At 49.4% G+C, this 19,815-nt stretch overlaps 2 protein-coding genes across 2 annotated transcripts in view; one reads left to right on the top strand and one right to left on the bottom strand.

Annotated features, from left to right (window-relative positions):
- Nucleotides 1-2,029: 2,029 nt before the first annotated feature.
- On the bottom strand, nucleotides 2,030-2,623 carry LOC130860269 (S-phase kinase-associated protein 1-like). The gene has a single exon (XM_057748220.1). The coding sequence runs from the start codon at nucleotides 2,527-2,529 to the stop codon at nucleotides 2,038-2,040; it is 492 nt and encodes a 163-aa protein (XP_057604203.1). The 5' UTR covers nucleotides 2,530-2,623; the 3' UTR covers nucleotides 2,030-2,037.
- Nucleotides 2,624-17,270: 14,647 nt separating this feature from the next.
- The window catches only part of CDHR2 (cadherin related family member 2), a 25,822-nt gene continuing 23,277 nt past the window's right edge, over nucleotides 17,271-19,815 (top strand). The window contains exons 1-2 of the mRNA XM_057728458.1: nucleotides 17,271-17,322; nucleotides 17,599-17,670. Of these exons, the coding sequence (XP_057584441.1) occupies nucleotides 17,271-17,322; nucleotides 17,599-17,670 (124 nt within the window). The remainder of the gene's footprint in view (nucleotides 17,323-17,598; nucleotides 17,671-19,815) is intronic.

The following is a 19,815-nucleotide window of genomic DNA, read 5'->3' as shown; positions in this document are numbered from 1 at the left end:
CCCAGGCACGGCAAAGAGCCACACTCAGTCCAGGCTCTCCGGGTTGTCTCTGAAGCTGTACACTGTGTGTGGGGGGGTGGGGGGGGTGGGGGTGGGGGGGTGGGGAGGTGCCTCCATGTTGCAGATGAGGAAGTGGTGCCTCAGAGAGGAGTGACAGCTGGTCAGAGGGCAAGTGAGGACTTGATTTCAACTTGATCAATTTCTGAGCACATAGTGAGTGCACACAGTAGGTTGCCAGCAAAGACAAGCAATGAGAAGTTTTTCTGATCAAAACTTTAAAAAACCACACACCTGAGACAGTGACTAGGAAGGAACCCTGATGGGCATCTGATTGCTACCTCATGTGCACACCTCTTCATCACTTGCCCTGTGCTGGTGCTTTACTGTGTTACCTACTTAATCTTTATAACACACCTATGAGTTGGCTTCTGCTGTTGCGCCCAATTTACAGATGAGGACTTTGAGGGTCAGAGAGATGAATGCACTTGCCCAAGGCCCCCCACTGGTAAGGGTGCAGAGATGATTAGGACCCAGGTCATCTGAGTCCATCTTCTGTCCTCTTAGCCCTACTTTGTGCCTGTCCACCCGCCACTACCCAAACTGACTCTGGGTCTGGATCTGTGACTCAGACCTGGAACATCACAGCCCAGAGTCTGGTGAGCTTTTCAGACCACCCTGTGGCAAGCAGACTGGTGCCCCTTGAGATGGGAAAGGCACCATCTGGCCACACCTGGCTCCCCCGCACACTGGCCAAAGGTCTGAGCAGGCCAGGACACGCCCTGTAGGGGCCAGGGCGGTGAATCATAGCTGTTGGTCCCAGCGGTCAGGGCAGGGAGGGAGAGCAGGGCCTCTGCCATACCTGGTCCTGGTCTAGGGGGGACCTGGAGCCTGGAGCCTTGGGCAGAGTTGCCTACCTCTCCTACCAGTTAGGCCACCAGTGATCCCGCCACACCACTACAAAGCTAACATTCCGTGAGCCTTCACTCTGTGTTGGTCACGGTGCTCGGGACTTTAAGTGCCTGACTTCATTTCATCCTTACCACCACCTTCTGAGGTAGGTTTCATACATTACCCATAATTTACAGATGAGGAAATTGAGACGTAGAGAGATTCTGTAACTTTCCTCACTACAGCTGAACCCAGCCCTGACCCTAAACCTGATCTCTTAACAGCTACTTTATTTTTTATTTTTATTTTTTTAATGTAACTTACTTTTTATTGAAAGTATCTTGCATTTATGAAGGATGCTTTCTGGGCTATGACACACATTTTAACATTAAAGGTTAAATTATTTTTTTACATGCAAGTAGTGTGAATAGTTTTCCCCACATGGGATTACTGATTATAAAAAGATGACACACCACATGGGTTAACTGTCTTAACTGAAAAGCCAGCAAACTGTCTAATTATATTTTCTCCCAAACCACAAACTGAGTAGGTAACTGAGCCTCTAGTCAACATATTCAAAGCTGAGAGGATTAAAAATGCAAAAACAGATACAATTAAGGGAGCCCTGCTACATACAGGCTAATTAATACCAGTGGCACTCCTTGACTCCAGGAAGCTGGAAGACATTCTGATAACCCCACTCTGATAACATTTACCTCAAGTAGCCTTCCTCTAGTTTCCAACTCATGAATAAAGATAGTACATTGTTAATTCTATTTCAGAAAAATTTTTGCAAGTTGCTTTATTTACAGGGCCAACTTTTAAAAGTCACTAAAGTTAACTGGACAGCAAACTAGGCAGAAATTGCTTTACAAAAAGAGGGAACGCCCAAAATGCCACTTTCTATAGAGAACCCACAGTTCAATTTTATTCAGAGCAAAGAAAAAAGAACTTTTGATCATACTAGAAGAAATGGAGCCATAAGTTTGGAATCTGTACTGAAACTACACATGCAATGAGGACAACATTCTGCTAATACAACTGATTTGCTGCTGCATTTGTTGACTGTTTTTCTAATATTAACAATTATAAACAAAGCAGTGCAACTAGTATTTGGAACAATCCTTACAGTGTCTCAGACACAAAATTTCACTTCTCCTCACACCACTGGTTCTCTTTGCGTACCTGGGCTTCCTCTTCTTCAGTAAAATCATTTTTGATATTGAATGTCTTTCGAATCTCCTCAGGAGTTTTCCCCTTGATCATATTGGCAACAGTCTTGCAGGTAACATCAAGCAAACCTTTGATGTCTAAGTCGTTTGCAGCCAATATAAGCTCGAAAAGTGTTCCTTGGTCAACTTTCAGGAATTCTTGATCCCAAACAGGGATATCATCTGTTCGCTTTTCTTTGTTCTCATCATCCTCAGGAGGAGGAGGATCATCCTCGTGTTGGGTGCCCCACTGAATGACCTTTTTTAATATTGCTGCATTAACATTTGGCAAGGGGACTGGATCATCATCTCCTTCATCATCCATTCCCAAATCTTCCAACATGGTCTTGATAGTCACAGATTGTTTTGCAATTTCAACATCAACGTCGAATATCTCTCCATCAGAACTCTGCAACTTAATTGAAGGCATGGTGTTAGGTCTCAAGGAGATGGCAGGCCGGAGGCTGAGGAGAGCAGGGCGGCGTCTGCAGAAAGAAAAACAGAAAGGCGGAGAACAAGGCCCATTCAGCTACTTTATAATAGTTGTGTCAAGTGCCATTCAGCCTCCTGCAGCATCCTTTCCTTGGAGACATACAAGAGGAAACAACTCTTAGGTATTGGGAATTGTACCATAGCTCCCAGATCCTGGCTCGAGCTTCCTTTCTCTCTCTCTCTCTCTCTCTCTCTGTGTGTTGCATGGATGCTGGACTTAATGGATCCCAGATCCTATTTCCCTCTTTGCCTTGCCTGATGGGAAGCTCAGAACCCAATTCATGACCCACCTCTGACATTTATCCATAACGTCAAGGCAAATATTTAAGTATCTTATGGACGCTACTCAGGCCTAAATTCTCCTCATTTTTCTCGTTTGTTTTCCCTTCATCTAGGTTTCTTCACTTTTTAACCTTGTTGTAGCACATAATTTTTCCAATTTTTAAAAATTGTGGTAAAATATATAACATAAAATTTACCATCTTGACCATTTTCAAATGTACAGTTCAGTGGCATTAAGTACACTCATATTGCTGTACAAACATCACTGCCATCCATCTCCAGAACTCATTTCACCTTGCAAAACTGAAACACTGTACTCCTTACACAATTACTCCCCATTCTTCCCTCTCCCAGCCCCTGGTAGCTACCGTTCTCCTTTCTGTCTATGATTTTGACTACTCTAAGTAGCTCCCGTAAGTGAAGTCAGTCTTTGTCTTTTGTGACTGGCTTGTTTCAACTTAGCATAACAAGTTTCATTTATATCATAGCATGTGTCAAAATTCTCTTCCTTTTCAAGGCTACTAATATTCCATTGTACGTATAGACCACTTTTTTGCTTGTCCATCCATCTGTCAATGGACACTTGGGTTGCTTCCACATTTTAGCTATTGTGAATAATGCCGCCATGAACAGGGGTCGACACGCAGCATATATGTTTTTATAATCTGTTTTAAAATTGGGGGTTTAGGGAACAAACATTCTATTAAAGTGCCTGGCATACCGTAACTACCTGATACATGTATCTATTGCGTGTAAGTGAGGTGTGGCAACTGCCCACGAGGAGAGGGCCACCCAGGATGACAACAAGACAGTGGGCATGTGTCCTTAGCAAGCTATGGTCTCAATGCCTTGGGAGCACAAATCGTTGGTGGGTGGGTCCCTGCTATGTGCCAGGCCCCACACCAGGAACAGTATGTTAGTGATCTGGTTTATTTTGAAATAAATTTATTTATTTATTTGTTTGTTTGTTTGTTTGTTTATTTTATTGGCTGTGTTGGGTCTTCGTTGCTGCACACGGGTTTTCTCTAGTTGCAGTGAGTGGGGGCTACTCTTCCTTGTGGTGTGCGGGCTTCTCATTGCAGTGGCTTCTCTTGTTGCAGAGCACGGGCTCTAGGTGCGTGGGCTTCAGTAGTTGCGGCACATGGGCTCAATAGTTGTGGCTCACGGGCTCTAGAGCACAGGCTCAATAGTTGTGGCGCACGGGCTTGGTTGCTTCACGGCATGTGGTATCTTCCTAGGGCAGGGATCAAACCCGTGTCCCCTGCATTGGCAGGTGGATTCTTACCCACTGCGCCACCTAGGAAGTCCAGTGATCTGGTTTTATCCTCACAAGAATCCTAGGAAGTAAGTAATATTATTTTCTCCAAGTTATGAATGTGGATGTCTAATATCAGGCTACAGGGAGAAGTGGGGGCTCCAGGAGGCTTAACAGGGAGATGGCCAAGCCAAGCTCAAGCTCTGGCCTCTTTTACCTTAACTCTGTCTGTGCCCTTTCCTTAGCGTCTGGGTGGGGTAGTATAGGGATGCGGAACTTCCTGCCTTGAGGGGCATTGTAGTCAGGATGGACTAATTCAACCAGATATAGCAAACAAACAAACAAACAAACCCCAAATGTATTGATTCAATAACTGAAGAGTCTGGTGGTGATGGCTTCAGGTATGGCTACATCTAGGGGCTCACACAAAATTATGAGGAATCCATGTGTCTCCATTTCTTAGCTCTGCTTTACTCAGTCTTGGATTATTTCTCTGTAGACTTTTCCCTCATAGTAGTGAGACAGACAGCTGTTGGGAGTCACTTTCTCACAACTTGGACATCCCAGCAGGGAGGAATGAGGTTCTCATTCCCAACAGTTCCAACAAAAGTCCTTTATTTGAGTCCCACTGGTCCTAACTGACCCAGCTTTGATCGCATGCCCAAACCTGAACCAGCAGCTCTGGCCAGGGTGGGTGCTGTGCCAGACTGGCCAGGCCTCATCACATGCCCCTCAAGGGGTAAGGGGAGGTTGGGGTGCAGAGGTTCTCCAAAGGAAAACTGGGTGTTGTTACCAGGGAAGCAGGGAGAGCTACTGGGTAGCTGGAAGAGGGGGTGGGCTGGGGGAAGTGTAGAGGAGGCCCCCCTGGACGAGGAGAAGTGGGGAGGGCTGAGGCGAGCGAGGAGGACTCTTCCCTCATCACAGGGCCTTGGTGCTATGGTCAGAGTTGGTCCCTGGCCTATGGTCACCTCCCCTCTCTGAGCCCCCATGACCCTTCTCTGTGGCGTAGGCATGACTATAGTGGAACCTGCCTCCTCTGGGTGATATCAGGCATCAGAGAGACCATGATGGAGATCACATCACAGGTGCTCAATAAATGCTGATTCCAACTCCACTCAGGAGGCACAAGGACATCCTCCCCCAGGACTTCCCTAGAGCTGAGAGCATATTTGCATCTCATGATCTCTTTTGGTTGCTTCAGACCTCACTAAGTGCCTGTCCTTGGCTGGGTGTCTCCCTGGCCACCCTCACAGGGCCCTGGCATGGGATTACCCTGTGCCCCCTGGTCCAGATGCAGGCAGCGTGGCTCACAGAGGGACGGTGACTTCCCCAGGCCTCCCAGCCCCAAGAACTCGAGATCCCCTTTCTCCTGTGTCAACACAGGGATGCTTGGGGCTGTGAGGCTGGAGGAGGAGTCGGGGGTTCAGCCTCTGCAGGGAGGCGGTGGGTGCTGGGAGATATTTAAAGCCAGCTTGGGGGTGGTGAGCCCTGGGGGAGGGTAGATGCCTTCTGAGGGCCTCAATGGAGGGGAACAATCAAGGTTGCCTTCACTCCTCCGTGAAGACCTCATGTTTGGTTATTACACTTTTACCAGCTCCCTCCCCTGACCTATTTCCTTTCTCACCTTCCTTACAGGTCCACTGCCACTGAGGACTTGCGGCCGGGAGGGGATGGAGGGCCCAGATGTCACCTTGCCCGCCTCCCACCTGTTGCAGGGCTGGGCCTGGTTCCCACATCCTCTGGGCTCGGCTCTGCCAGACCCGGGCTCCTGTGGCCTAGGCTTCCGGGCCTGGGAGCGCAGGGGCCGTTGCCTCGGTCCTGCCCTCCTACCCTCTCCTCAGCTGTGGTCCTGGCCTCCTGAGGAGTCTTTCCTATCCCAGGAGGTGTGGTCTCTCTCAGGGTTAATGATTGCTCAGGGGAGGTGGAGATGGTGCCAAAGTCTGCCGGCCGCACCACTGCAGGCCCCAGACGGTGCCCACCTGTGCCACGGCGCCCATCGTCTGCCTCCGGGGCCCCTTCCGGGGCACAGGTAGGGATCGCCCCGCTCCTCTGCAGCAGGGGCGTGGGGTCTCCTGGCCAGGGGTAGGGACTGAGTGGGGTCATTGGGGCCACAGCCTGCTTGGGGGGTCTCCCCCGCAGCTGGGTGGGCGATCCCGGGAGAGGGGGGCAAGCGCTGGGGCTGGGGTGGGCGCACCTGGAGGGAGTCCCAGCCTGGCCACAAGGCCTCAGGGTCTTCTGCAGCGCGGGGCTACTAATACCTGTTCCCAGGGTTCTGATGGCTCCTTCCAAAGCCGTGGGTGATTTGGATCCAATGAGGTTTCTTCTCAGGACAGAAGGGAGGCAGGTCCCCTAGAGAAATGAGTTCACATGCCCCGGCCCCTTTCACAGGCAGCCTGAGGGGGTGAAGATGAGGTGGCTGAGCCAGGGGGCCGCAGAGCTCAGGGAGAAAGGACTGGGCTCCACCTCCAGCTGCTTGGGTTCAGATCCCAGCTCCATCCTGACTTTGGGTGGGCTCCATAACTCTTCTGGGCCTCAGTTTCCTCATCTGTAGAATGGAGATGGTAATAGGACAGGAAGGAAGCTGGAGAGCCCCCAGGAGCTCGGCCTGTGGTCAGTAATGAGGTCCTGTGCCTCCTCAGCCAGACTAGAGTGTCCAAGGGACTCACTACAGGTGGCCCCCAGCTCTGGCCCATTCCAGGCCCCGACACATCTCTTTGCCCTGGGGTACCAGGTGGAGACTGGGCTGAGAGCTGGGCCAGCCTGGGCCTCTTCCCTGAGGCAGGGACTGCTGGATTGGGGCAGGCACAAAGCAGGGGCCCGAGGAACACTGAGATCCAGCTGATGGAAACAGGCCGTGAGCAGCGTGTGGACTCTGGCTCTTATCCATATCCGATTTGTCAGGAGGGAAACTGAGGCCAGGAGGATAAGGGCTTGCCTGGGGTAAGTGAAATGCGGCAACCCAAACCCAGGGCTATTTGACTCCATATCTGTTTGCCAGGGAAGCAGCCTGGAGCTGGGGCTGGAGGGTCCCTGGTGGCATCAAGTGGAGCCCAGACCAAGGCTTGCCCAGGGGCTCCTGCTTTGGGAGCGGGCCTGGGTCTATCGCTCTGCCCCTTCCTCTGGGGCATGCTTCTCTGAGCTTCTCTGAGCCCAGTTTCCTCACCTGGACCCTGGAATGATAGTTCCTACAGCTGGGAAACAACTGTGATAAGTAAACAAGAAGGCGAGAAAGTAGAAGTGAGAGTATGCGGTCAGTTGGGGGTGGCAGTGTGCCTGGTGGCTGAGCCTGCCTGTGGGGGCGCCATGGATAAGGAGGGCCACCTCCCTCTCCGACCCTCCTGGAGGCCCCGGGCAGTCCTGGGGTCCACACGCTCAGCGCCTCCAAGTTCTAGACAGTCTCGAGCCATGGGCTGCCGCAGGGGGTGGGAATGCCCCTCCCAACGGGATAGGTCCAAGGGCCTGCATGTCTCATGGGATGGGGACCAGAGCCACTCTAATTCACCTTTGCATCCTTTCTTTTTTTCCCTGCATCCTTTTTGACCCTTCCCCAAGCTTTTTTTGAGGGTAGGGGAAGGCGAGGGGTAGAGAGAGCTTAGGGGAGGAGGGTTGGGGGAGAAGAAGCTGTAATTTCTAGAATGTAGATAGTGTCATTTTTCAGAAGACAAACTGAGAGGCCGAGAGGAGCAAAGCAGAGCCCCAGGGCTCAGCTGCGCAGGGACTGGGCCCTGGAGAAGGCCGTGCCTCCTTCCCTCCCAAGCCTCGGCCTGGGGCTGCCTAGTGCATCGGAGGCCTGTCGGGTCCCCTCCCCAGTCCAGCCCATGGGCAATTCCATTCACTTCTTCTCCTTCTTTTTTCTTTTCTTTAAATTTAATAGTATTTTCAATGTTAGTTTCAGGTGTACAGCAAAGTGATTCAGTTACATATATATGCTTCTTCAGATTCTTTTCCCTTATAGGTTATTACAGAATATTGAGGAGAGTTCCCTGTGCTGTACAGTAGGTCCTCGGTGGTTATCTGCTTTACTCCACTCACTTCCTGTTCACTGGTGCTTGCTCTGTCCTTTGCCCCTGCTGGCCTACCAGGAGCTCAGGGGCCAGTGGAGGGGCTGCCAAGGCCTGAACGTGGCTCTACACCTGACCTGGCCTTGGAGGACAGAGAGAATTTGCCTGTATGCAGAGGACTAGGGAAGGTGTCCTGGGCCGAGGAGAGGGCATATGCAAATGTATGGAGGCAGGAAAACAGAGTGTGTACTGAGAACTGGACCGCTCAGTGCCCCTGGGCCATAGGACGGGGAGCATGGCTCGTGTGGGAAGAGACCCAGCAGCTGGGCGGAGGGACAGGAAGTGGGTTCCGCAGCCAGTGGGAGCAATGGCTAGTTTGAGCTTGGGAGTGGCCGCAACTGGTGACGCGGGAAGGCTCACTTGTGGGGCAGGTTCAGCCTGTGCCCTCCCCGGCTCACACGGGCTCTGCGCATTTTTCTCAGGTGACCGAATCCAGAGGATGACTCTCTGACTGTAGAACTTTGGCCTCATTAGGATCAAATGAGTGTGTGTTTATAGAAGTTTCTGTGACAGGGAGGCAAGCTTGCTTGAAACCCAGGGCCGAGGCAAGGCAGGGAGGAAGAGCACTGGACCGGGGGAGGAGCAGAGGGGTGGCATCCGGCCCTGCCCCGCGGGCAGGGGGTGTTGAGCAGGGGCCTGAGCTTCCCTGGGACTCAGGCCTAAAGGGGTGGACAGCCCTCTCTTCCTTCCCGGGGGTTAGGGAGCAGTTTCCGTGGTGACTGCACTGGGAGTAGCCGTCATAAGGTGACGATGGCCCCACAAGATGCAGAAGGAAGGGATGTGCATTTTCTGACCACCTACTGTGCCAGGCACTGAGCTGGTACATTCTGTTCTCATTCACCGCCCCCGCCCCCCCTCCCCCACAACTGATCCCTTATTGGAGATACCACTCCCATCCTACACAGGAGGAAACAGGCTCAGGGAAGGGCAGTGAATTGCCCAGCGAGGTTCTGCAGCTTCCCAGCTCTGTAAACTCAAGCAAGGCTCTTCACCTCTCTGAGCCTTAGTTTCCCCATCTGTAAAGTGGGTGTAATGGCTTCTACCCTGAAGTGCTCTTATGAGTTAAACAGTGCCCGGCCCAGGGTCTGGTACGTGTTCCTTATGGGGCAGCTCTCGCTGTTCATCACTGTGATGTCTAACGGCATCCAAACATTCTGCCAAGGGCTTGACCACATTTTTTTAACCATTCACTTGTGTTTCATGTTTAGGTTACTTCCATTTTCCAAGATTAGAAATAATCATTTGTGATGAACAACTTTCTGCAAAAAGTTTATTTTAGGTTAGTTAGATTACTGGGTCAAAGAGGGCAAATGTTTTAAAGATTTTGAGTCCACAGCTGAACTGGAGTTTTCCTCTCCTGCTGGGGTCCCGGGGGAAGGTGAGGGCTAAACCCTTCCCTCTGTGCACGGGGGGAGACCAGGGCCTTGAGCTTGGAGATCTGTGTCTGAATCCCACTTGCTTCTAGTTGTGAGATCCTCAGCGGACCAGTCTGAGCCCCAGTTTCCCTGCCTGTAAAAGGAGATTAAATTATGTGCATTCCAAACATCCTGCCTCCAAAATATATCTCTACTCTCGCCTCTTCTCTCCAGCCCTGCTGCCGCCAGCTCAGCCACTGGCACACAGCAGCTGGAAAGATCTTTTAGAAAAGTAAAGAAATCCCTGTCACTCCCCTGCTCAAAACCCTGAAATGGCCTTCTGTTTTTCTTAGAATAAAACAAACCAGCCTCACCACGTCTTACAGGACCCAGCGTGATCTGGCCCCTGCCTACTTCTCCAACCTCATCTCCCACCCCTCTCCCCTCTGTCCCTGCGCTCCAGCCACACAGCCCTGCTTCCACACCTGGTTCTTACCTGACCCAGGGACATCTCTTGTATTGTCCGTACAACCTGGAAGAGCTCTATAACTGTGCTCGCTCTCTCAAAGGAACATGGGTATTTACTGTAAACATTCCGAAAAATACTACAAGGTTTAGAACAAAAACCAGCCTCTGAGTTGCTTCTTTCCGTGTTTTTGTTTGATTTGGTTTGGTTTTTCAGTGTCTGTCACTGGTGTGCAGATTTCCATGATGTGATGTGTTTGCCTATTTCCATGGTGTAAATACTTCCATCCTGGCTGATTTCAAGCTGCCGACATAATGGCAACCAGTGTGCTAAATTCCTGAAACCCTGGCAGTTTCCAGTACAGCTCCGGTATGCCGTTGCCTCTGTCTTCCCTTTGACACCTGGTGATCCCTGGCTGGCCCTAAGAAGGAGGCTCCCAAAAGCTGACTGGGGCCTTGTGGGTGGGGCTTGTTTCCCAGAGGCCACATCGTAGAGTGATCCAATGGAGGCCCCCGCATTTCAGAATCTGTGGGGGTTTTCTCTTAGGTGGGTCAGCTTTCTCTGATTTTTATTTCTGGTTCTTGAGGGAGGGTTCATATCATCAGGCAGTGGCTCTTGGAATGGACTGGGGAAGAGCGGCTGAGAGTGTCAACATCTAGGGTGTAGTTTCTCACTTAACCCCTGCCTTGCTGTGGTGCCCCCACCTCCACCGGGCCCAGTGTCCCCGAGTCCGGATCTCTCTGATTCAACCTCCCCAGGAAGCAGCCTCCCTGTGCTCTAGGGTGGGGATCAGGAAGTTGTACCTGGAGTCCAATTGCTTCTCGTGTAAACCTTCAGCCAGTTTCCTGCCTCCAGGCCACCCCACACCTTTGCTTTCCGAGGGGCCTAGGCCCTCCGTCCTTCAGGCTGGTGGGGGTCCTGAGCTTGCTTCCTGAGGCTGCTCTTTACCCTCCTCCGTACTCCAGCGTCAGCTATCATTAGCTTGACAAGGTGCTCATCTGTCTTCAGTTTACTCCAATTCTAAAATCTTTACCGTCATTTTAGCGGGGTTTCAAGAGGGAGGAAGTGGAGATCAGCGTCAAATTGTCCATGTTTAACAGGAAGCTCCCTCCGCCACGCCTCACACGACACCTCTTCTCACCCCTCCGATCTCTGCTGACATTTGACCCCCTCAGAGGCTCCTCCCTATGTGTCCCCATCATCCGCTCCTGCAGAACAAACCACGCCAAGGCGCACAGGCAAACAGCACCCACGGTCATCGATGACGCTGAGAAATCTGCCATTTGGGCGGGGCTCAGCAGGATGGCTCCTCCGGAGGCAGAGGGGCCACTTTGGGATGGCTCACAACCATGGCCATCTTACGTAGGTGGGTGTTCCCTGTCGACTGGGAGCTCGCCCGGGCTGTGGGCCAGGGGCTTCGGTTCCTCTCCACGTGAACCTCTTCAAGGAGCTGCTTGGGCTTCCTTATAGCAAGACTGCTGAGTCCCAGGAGTGAGTGTTCCAAGAGGCAGGAAGGGGAAATTCCCAACATCGTGAGGCCAGGACCTGGAAACTGGCACAGCATCTCTGGTGCCATGTTCCATCAGTCAGAGATGTCTTAATTGTAAAACCTATGGGATTTTCATTTATTTTATTTTTTTATGGAGGCATAGTTGATTACGATATTATATAAGTTTCAGGTGTACAACATAGTGATTCACAATCTTTAAAGGTTATAATCCATTTCTAATTATTATAAAATGTTGGCTATATTCCCTGTGTTGTACAATGTATCTTTTCTTTTAATGTTTTTTAATTTTTTTAATTTTTAATTTATTTTTTATTGGAATATAATTGCTTTACACTCTTGTACCAGTTTTTGAGGTACACCAAGGTCAATCATCTGTATTCATACACATGTCCCCATATCCCCTCCCTCCCTCGACTCAATATATCTTTTTTAGCTTTTTATTTTATACTTAGTAGTTTGTGCTTAATCCCCTACCCCATCTTGCCCCTCTCTTCCTGGCTCCCACTGGTAACCACTAGTTTGTTGTCTATATCTCTCTCTGTTTCTTTTTTGTGATATTTACTAGTTTGTTTTATTTTTTAGATTCTACACATAAATGGTATCATACGGTATGACTTATTTCACTTAGTATAATACCCTCCGAGTCCATCTGTGTTGTTGCAAGTGGCAAACTTTCATTCTTTTCTATGGCTGAGTAGCATTCTGTTGTTGTATATACACACACACATGCCATATCTTTATCCAGTCATCTGCTGATGGACACTTAGGTTGCTTCCAGGTCTTGGCAATTGCTGTGAACATTGGGGTGCATTTATCTTTTTGAATTAGTATCTATTTTTTTCAGATTCATACTCAGGAGTGGAATTGCTGGATCCTATGTTAGTTCTGTTTTTAGTTTTTTGAGAAACCTCCATGCTGTTTTCATAGCGGCTGTATCAATTTACACTCCCACCAATAGCGTATGACGGTTCCCTTTTCTCCACATCCTCAACATCTGTTATTCGTGTTCTTTGTGATGATGGCCATTCTGACAGGTGTGAGGTGAGATCTCAGTGTGGCTTTAATTTGCATTTCTCTGATGATGCTCAGCAGTGAGCACTTTTTCTTGTGTCTCTTGGCCATCTGTATGTCTTCTTTGGAAAAATATCTATTGATGTCTTCTGCCCATTTTTTAATCAGGTTGTTTATTTATTTGTTTATTTTGATGTTGAGTTACATGAACTGTTTTTGTATTTTGGATATGAAGCCCTCGTCGGTCGCATCATTCGCAAATATTTTCTCCTATTCCGCAGGTTGTCTTTTCGTTTTGTCGATGGTTTCCTTTGCTGTACAAAAGCTTTTAAGTTTAATTAGGTTCCATTTGTTCATTTTTGCTTTTATTTCTTTTGCTTTAGGAGACAGGTCAAAAAAATATTGCTACAATTTATGTCAAAGAGTCTTCTGCCTGTTTTCTACTAGGAGGCTTATGGTTTCCAGTCTTACATTTAGGTCTTGAATCCATTTTGAGTTTACTTTTGTATATGATATGAGAAAATTTTCCAATTTCATTCTTTACGTGTAGCTGTCCAATTTTCCCAGCACCAGTTATTGAAGAGACCGTCTTTTCTCCATTGTATATCCTTCTGGGATTTTTTTTTTTTTGGCTGTGCTGCACAGCTTGTGGGATCTTAGTTCCCTGACCAGGGATTGAACCCAGGGCCTTGGCAGCCAAAGCACAGAGTCCTAACCACTGGGCTTCCAGGGAACTCCCTGGGATTTTTAATTTATGCAGATGACTGAGTGATGACCTGGAGAGGCTAAAGGCATTGAAAGAAGATGGTATTACTCACAGTTCCCTGGAGGAGGGGGCATGCCACACCATGCAGGGCCACATGGGGAAGCACCAGGTTTAGTCAGGGGGCAGAAGGAGCAGGGGAAGGCAGGGCCCAGAGCCCTTACTGCATTTTCCATGGGAGGGAATGTGGGAAGGAAGCTTCAGGTTAAGCAGCTGAGCAAGCTTAGGATTGTATAGTTTGACTAATTTTGGTAGGTTATAGGAGTCATCCTTAGTCATCCAGTACCTGGTGCTGGGGAGATTTAAGGCAGCAGGAATATTGGCTTGGTGTGTGAGAGCTGATAAACGTGGCAGTTGGGAGTACAGGCTTTGAATTGCTTGTTTTATATGTGACAGGAGTGTTTGCAGGCAAGTCATTTGTTATCTCTAGGAATTAGCTAGCCCTGAGATGGGCAGCCTCTCCAAGACCAGCAAGGCCTCCAAAATGTCAAAGCACCATAAAATACAGAAAATAAAAGCATGATAGAAGGGAGAGAGTAGCATAGACATATATATACTACCAACTGTAAAATAGCCAGTGGGAAGTTGCTGTATAACAAAGGAAGTTCAACTCGAGGATGGATGATGCCTTAGAGGACTGGGACCGGGAGGGTGGGGGGAAGTCGAGGGAGGGAGGGAATATGGGGATATGTGTATAAAAACAGATGATTGAACTTGGTGTACCCCCAAAAAAATAATAAAAAAATAAAATAAAATAAAATAAAATAAAAGCATGATAAATGCACCAGATTCAAGGGGAGCAATTCTCATCTCTTGCTGGGAGGAGTATTAAAAAATCTGCAGCCCTCTTTACCTGCCAGATTGCCTAAAGTAATGTCCCTTTACTATACTCTCACAATGCCCACATTCTCTTCCTTCAGAGCACTTAATGCCGTAAACAATTAGTACTTTCCTTGCTTGTTTGTTTGTTTGTTTGTTTGTTTTTGGCTGTGTTGGGTCTCCGTTGCTGCCCATGGGCTTTCTCTAGTTGTGGCGAGTGGGGGCTACTCTTTGTTGCGGTGCACAGGATCCTCATTGCCGTGGCTTCTCCTGTTGCAGAGCACTGGGTGTGTGGGCTTCAGTAGTTGCAGCACTTGGGCTCAATAGTTGTGGCTCATGGGCTTAGTTGCCCCGTGGCATGTGGGATCTTCCTGGAGCAGGGATCGAACCCATGTCCCCTGCATTGGCAAGCAGATTCTCAACCACTGCGCCACCTAGGAAGCCCAGGTGGATTCTTAACCCCTGCGCCACTAGCAAAGCTCCTCCTTGCTTGTTTAGAGTCTATCTCATTCACTAAGCATGAGCTTGGTGAAGGCAGCACCTTGACTGTTACACCCACCATTGTATCCCCAGTGCTGGGAACAAGGTCTGGCACATAGTGGATCAAGGACATCCAATAAGTATTTGTTAGGGGAATGAATGGATAAATCGCGGTACTCAGCACATAGTAGATGCTCAGAAAATGTCAGCAGATATTTGAAATGACCCACCTTCTTGATGCCCCAGCAGATCTGGGCAAAGTAGGGCAAAGACAACTCTGAGTTAAAGGGGGAGGCTAAGGCTGGAACTTCAGGGCAGGTGGAGGCAAGCCAAGCTCAGAGGATGGTAGCCAGATTGGAGCCAGGGCCCATCTGGCTATCTACAGGACATTGACCGGGAGGGACCTGTGAGGTGACCAAGGCTGGCCAGGGTAGAATATGGGGATCCCAGAGATGAAGGGGGCAGAAGACAGACTTTTATTTCCTCCATGATGATAACTGCTGACATTTTTTGCTCACTTACTTTGAGCCAGACAGTGTGTAAGCCTCACGCAGACCCTGTAGTGTAGGTGCTGCTATTATTCCCAATTTACAGATGGGGGAACTGAGGCCCAGAGAGGTTAAGTTACTTGCCCAAGGTTACATTGGATTGGCACCCAGGCTCTCTAGCCCATATGCTTATACCTCACACTCTGTCCCATCTCTCAGGCGTTCCACATCAGGCCACCGGGGTTACAGTGATTCACTGGCATGCTCATTCATTCATTTCAGAAATGACCCCTGAGCTTGCCCTGGGCTCGGTCCTGGGGTCACATAGATCAGACCTGGACCTTGCCCTCCCATCTCTCCTGGTCTGGAGGGAGAGGCTGATCTGCAAAGAGGTAATAGGCCCTGAGAGCTACAGAGGTTAGGCTAGAATCCGAGCAGCGTCCGGTGAGGTCTCCAGGCTGGCGCACGAGTCAGCTCCTCCTGAGGGAACATTGAAGGAGTGTCTGGAGAGAAGGTGACCTTGGAGCTGCTCATCAGGCACCAAGGCAGGGAAGGGCATTCCAGAAAGAGGGAAATGCATATGCAAAATGAGGGAAAACGAGTGGATCTGTGGGAGTGGCAGGTGTGAGGGAGGGAAGCAGGGTGTGATTAGAGAGGAAGCTGGGGAGGGGCAGAGGTGCTCAGGGCGTGGAGGGTCTGTGCAAAGCCTTTGTATGCGGTTTGGCAATGCGGAGCCATTGAAAAGTTTGGAGCTGGGGAGGGAGGTGATTAGAGGGGTAAGGAAGGATAATTTTGGTTGAGAGGACTGGATTAGAGACAGAAAGGGAGGAGACCTTGAGGAAGGCCGAGCTGGGAGAGAAGTCATCTAAGAGGTGCAGGAACTGGATTGGATGTAGGGCATTCGGGAGAGGGGGAGTCAAGTGTGACAGGGGAAGTATGTGGTCCCGGAGGCGGGAACTCAGGAGGAGGGGTAGGTGGTGGGAGGGAGAGGAGTTCTGGTTTCTGATGTGTTTCATGGTCAAGGTTCAGCTCTGGAAGTCCCTCCCATAGCTTTGGAGCCGGGCTCCTCTGGAAAACGGCCACTTGCCTCAGCTGCACTGGGGCAGGAGTGGGAGCTGCCCGGGACCCGGTGAGGGTGCTTGGAAGCAACTGTGTTCCTTTGTGTGCTTTATAGCTTTAATTTACTTTTGGAAAAGTTACTATATTCACTTAGCACAAAATCCAAAAGGTACAAAAGAGTGTGCAGTAAAAAGGCCTGTGTTATGGAATGATTACACAGAGGCAAGCGTGCAACACAATTTCTTGAGAGAGAGCAAGAAATATTTGTGAAACTTATCCTGCTCTCCCTCTTGCTTTGGCATCAATTGTCTTTTGGGATGAAAGAGCCTTGGGGGTTCAGGTGTCTCTCGATGACAGTGAATCAAAGTCCCTTTTTTCCCGGATGAAGGACAACTTGTAGCATAAGAGGACCAAGAAGACTGGGCTGGGCAAGGTTTTCTAAGTGTCCCCTCCCAACTCTCCATCAACAAGAGAAGCACAGAGCCCTTCCCAAACTGACTTGACCAGGGAACCCTTCTACTATGGGGCATCTTACAGGGCTGGGGTTCCATGGAATACACTTTGAGAAAGGATGCAAAAGCAGTTATTAATTGTGTCAGCAAGTGGGACCAAGGACCCTGCCCACCCACAGAGGCTCTGGATGGTCCTGGTCAGGTCACAGTCCCTCTCCAGGCCCATGATTTTGAAAGATGCTATTAGCTTGGACTTCAAACAGGCAGGTTTGTGCCGTGGTTAAGGGAGTGAATTGTGGAATCCAGAAGATATGTTTTTAGAGCGTGACTGTATGGTGGCAGGCAAGTCCCTTAGCTGCCACCCTGTCGTTATAGGAATAATGAGATTATGCATGTTATATATTTGGATCCATGCCTGCTACACAGTGGGCACTGAACTCTGGGGTCAAGTTCAGGGTCAGTCTCAGGCTGGAGCTCTAGACCAGCCTCAGCTACCCTGCCCCTCCCTGGAACATCTGGCAAATGAGCAGAATTTGACAGGGGCCTGGGGGAGAGCCTTGTGTGATGGTGGCGAGTGGGCTGGGGTCAGAACAGACAGATAGGGGTCCACCAAGGAGGGAGGCCTGGGTTCAGGTGCCCTTTCCCTGACACCTCTTCCCCCAGGTCCCTCCAGACGTGATGGTGTGGCCAGGGCTGTCCTGCCTTTTGCTTCCTGCCCTCGTGGTGTCTGGTGGGTACCTCCCCTCCCCAACCAGGGCAGCATGAACCTGGGGATCTTCAGCAGAACCCTCCAGAAGCATGGGATGCTGCTTCATCAGCGAACACCCAGCTCCTCCTGCCTCACCCATGCTTGGCTGCCTGGGGAGGCCTGGAGAGAAATCCAGGTCCAGGAGAGTGAGCTGGGCTGAAAGTTGGCCAGTGGGACTGGTGTGGGCTCCCATGGGGGTAGGTGGGGGTCAGTCTTTACAGAGGTGTCCAGATGCTCCCGCGCTCTGTGTCCCTACAGTGGCAGCCAATGTGGCCCCGACGTTCCTGCCCAACATGTCGGCAGTGAGCCTGCCCGAGGACCTACCAGTGGGTGAGTAAATGTCCCTGTGCCCAGACTGTGCCAAACCCTTACCGACAGGAGGGCCCCGGGGGCTCCCCTGTGGGCTTGGTCCCCATCCCTGCGGCTCGTCATGGGACAAAGGTGGCTTGAAGGGAGTCTGATTGTTTTCTTGTTTCCAGCTTTTAGTCAAAGGCCCTCACACAGCATCAAATAATTAAGACTCACCCCAAAAGAACATTCCTCCCATTTCCCATCTCTTTCAGTCTTTCTGACTTCCTCAGGGAGAAAGTATCCATTTGGTATCATTATTTTTCTTCTACCTTTCTCACATGCTCATCTCCCTCCATCCCTTGCTTTTTTTTTTTCCCCCTCAAGTAGAGAGAGAGGAGGCTTTAGGCTCAGAGCCCTTCACATACGCATCCCACCAGAAGCTGATACCTTTACTTTGCTTTTGTTGTCTTCGTTGGTAGAGTTACCTTTCATTTATGGCAAGTGAGATGGATTTTCCATGTACAGCAACAACCTAGTTTGCTTTTAAAATAAATGTATTCACCTGAAATAGTCAGTCAGTTAAAAGGAGGGTCATAAATAACGAGACATGGGTGTGGTAAAGATCTTGGCAGTGCACAAGAGTGAATGACGTTCATGAAACATTGTTTTGCATGAAGCCACAGGGATTGGATGCCAACTTCCCAGCAGGCAGGATGGGGGTTGAAGAAGCTGAAACGATAGATGACTGTATTCATTGGGATATAGGGTCAGCAGTACATAACAGACCCCAAATAACAGAGGTGTAAACAAGCTCAGGGTTTATTATTCTCTTACATAGTCATCTAGAGCAGCAAGCCCAGGGCTGTCGGAGGCTCTGTTCCATCAGACTATTCCGTGCTCTGTGCTTCTGGAGTCAGGGATCCTCCTTCCATTTCCAGGTTCTGTCTCCCCTAGGGCATGGCCCTCATCCACGCGGTTCCAGATGGCTTGTGTCGCACCCTTTCCAGCGAGAGGTTGGGGGAGGAAAGGGACAAGAGGCCTCATTTCTTTCTCATAAGGACAGGGCTCCAGATTTTATACACGTTACTTCTGCTCACCTCTCATTGACCAGAACTTAGCCACATGCCCTAGCTGCAAGGGAACTGGGAAAATGAGGTCTTTGTTTTATTTAGCCATGTGCCCAGCTCAAAATCTGGGGTTCTATTAGTCTGAGAAAAAAGGGATTTGTGAATATCGGGGGACAATTAACAGTCTGTTTCAGTGTCAGAATTGGGACCCCGGAAATCTAAATCTGCTAGATGAAGCAACAGACTGCATCAAAGAAGGTGAAATCTGCCTTGGGATCCAGAAGCCCAGGTCTGGGTACATGAAGAAAGGGTGGGCGATGGGCTTTGCAGCCACGAAGGCCACATCTATTTGGATGTGGTTGTCAGGACAGCAAAGTCTCTTAAGGGTTATATTAATAAAGGTTTGGAGCCCAGGATGTGGGAGGTGATAGTCTCATTATACTCTGAGATGGCACAATGCTCCCTGGAAGATGGGCTGAGGTCAAACTATTTGATATCTATGAATACAACAGAGAAGTAGTACATACGCATTAATAATAATTTACATATATTTTCATAGCTGTTTGGTCATGGATAAACACACACACACACACACACACACACACACACACACACACACACACGCCAACACACCTCCAAACAAATGTCCTCAAGATCTCCATTCTCTTGGGTAACCCTTTAATGTCAGGTCTGATCTCAGCCAGACCATGAGGGTCTTTTCTTTTACAACCTCAGGGCTCCTCTCTGGGCTTTCTTAAACCAAAGAACAATTTCTCCCTTTCTGAGATAAATTCTATGGCTCTCTTGGGATGAGAAAGCATTTTTAGTCACGTTTTTAAAAATATTATTTAGACCTTTTATTTTGAAGTATTGTATATGTACAGGGAACATTGTACAAGTAACCACCAGGAAATAGGACCCTGCCAATTCCCCCACCCCCCTCTCTCCTTCTTGTCACTCCCCGTCCTTTCTCTCCCGCAGAGGACCTGTTTTCCTGACACTAACGTTGTACAATAGTTTAGTTTTGTTAGGCAGACTTTTTAAAATACATCGTATTTTAAATATTAAATTCGAATGTAGTGACAGAAACCTAATATACCTCTTTTGTTTCTATAGA

Source organism: Hippopotamus amphibius, chromosome 1, assembly GCF_030028045.1.
Source record: "Hippopotamus amphibius kiboko isolate mHipAmp2 chromosome 1, mHipAmp2.hap2, whole genome shotgun sequence".
In the NCBI taxonomy this organism is placed as follows: Eukaryota; Metazoa; Chordata; class Mammalia; order Artiodactyla; family Hippopotamidae; genus Hippopotamus; species Hippopotamus amphibius.
This window is presented reverse-complemented; position numbering and strand designations above follow the sequence as displayed.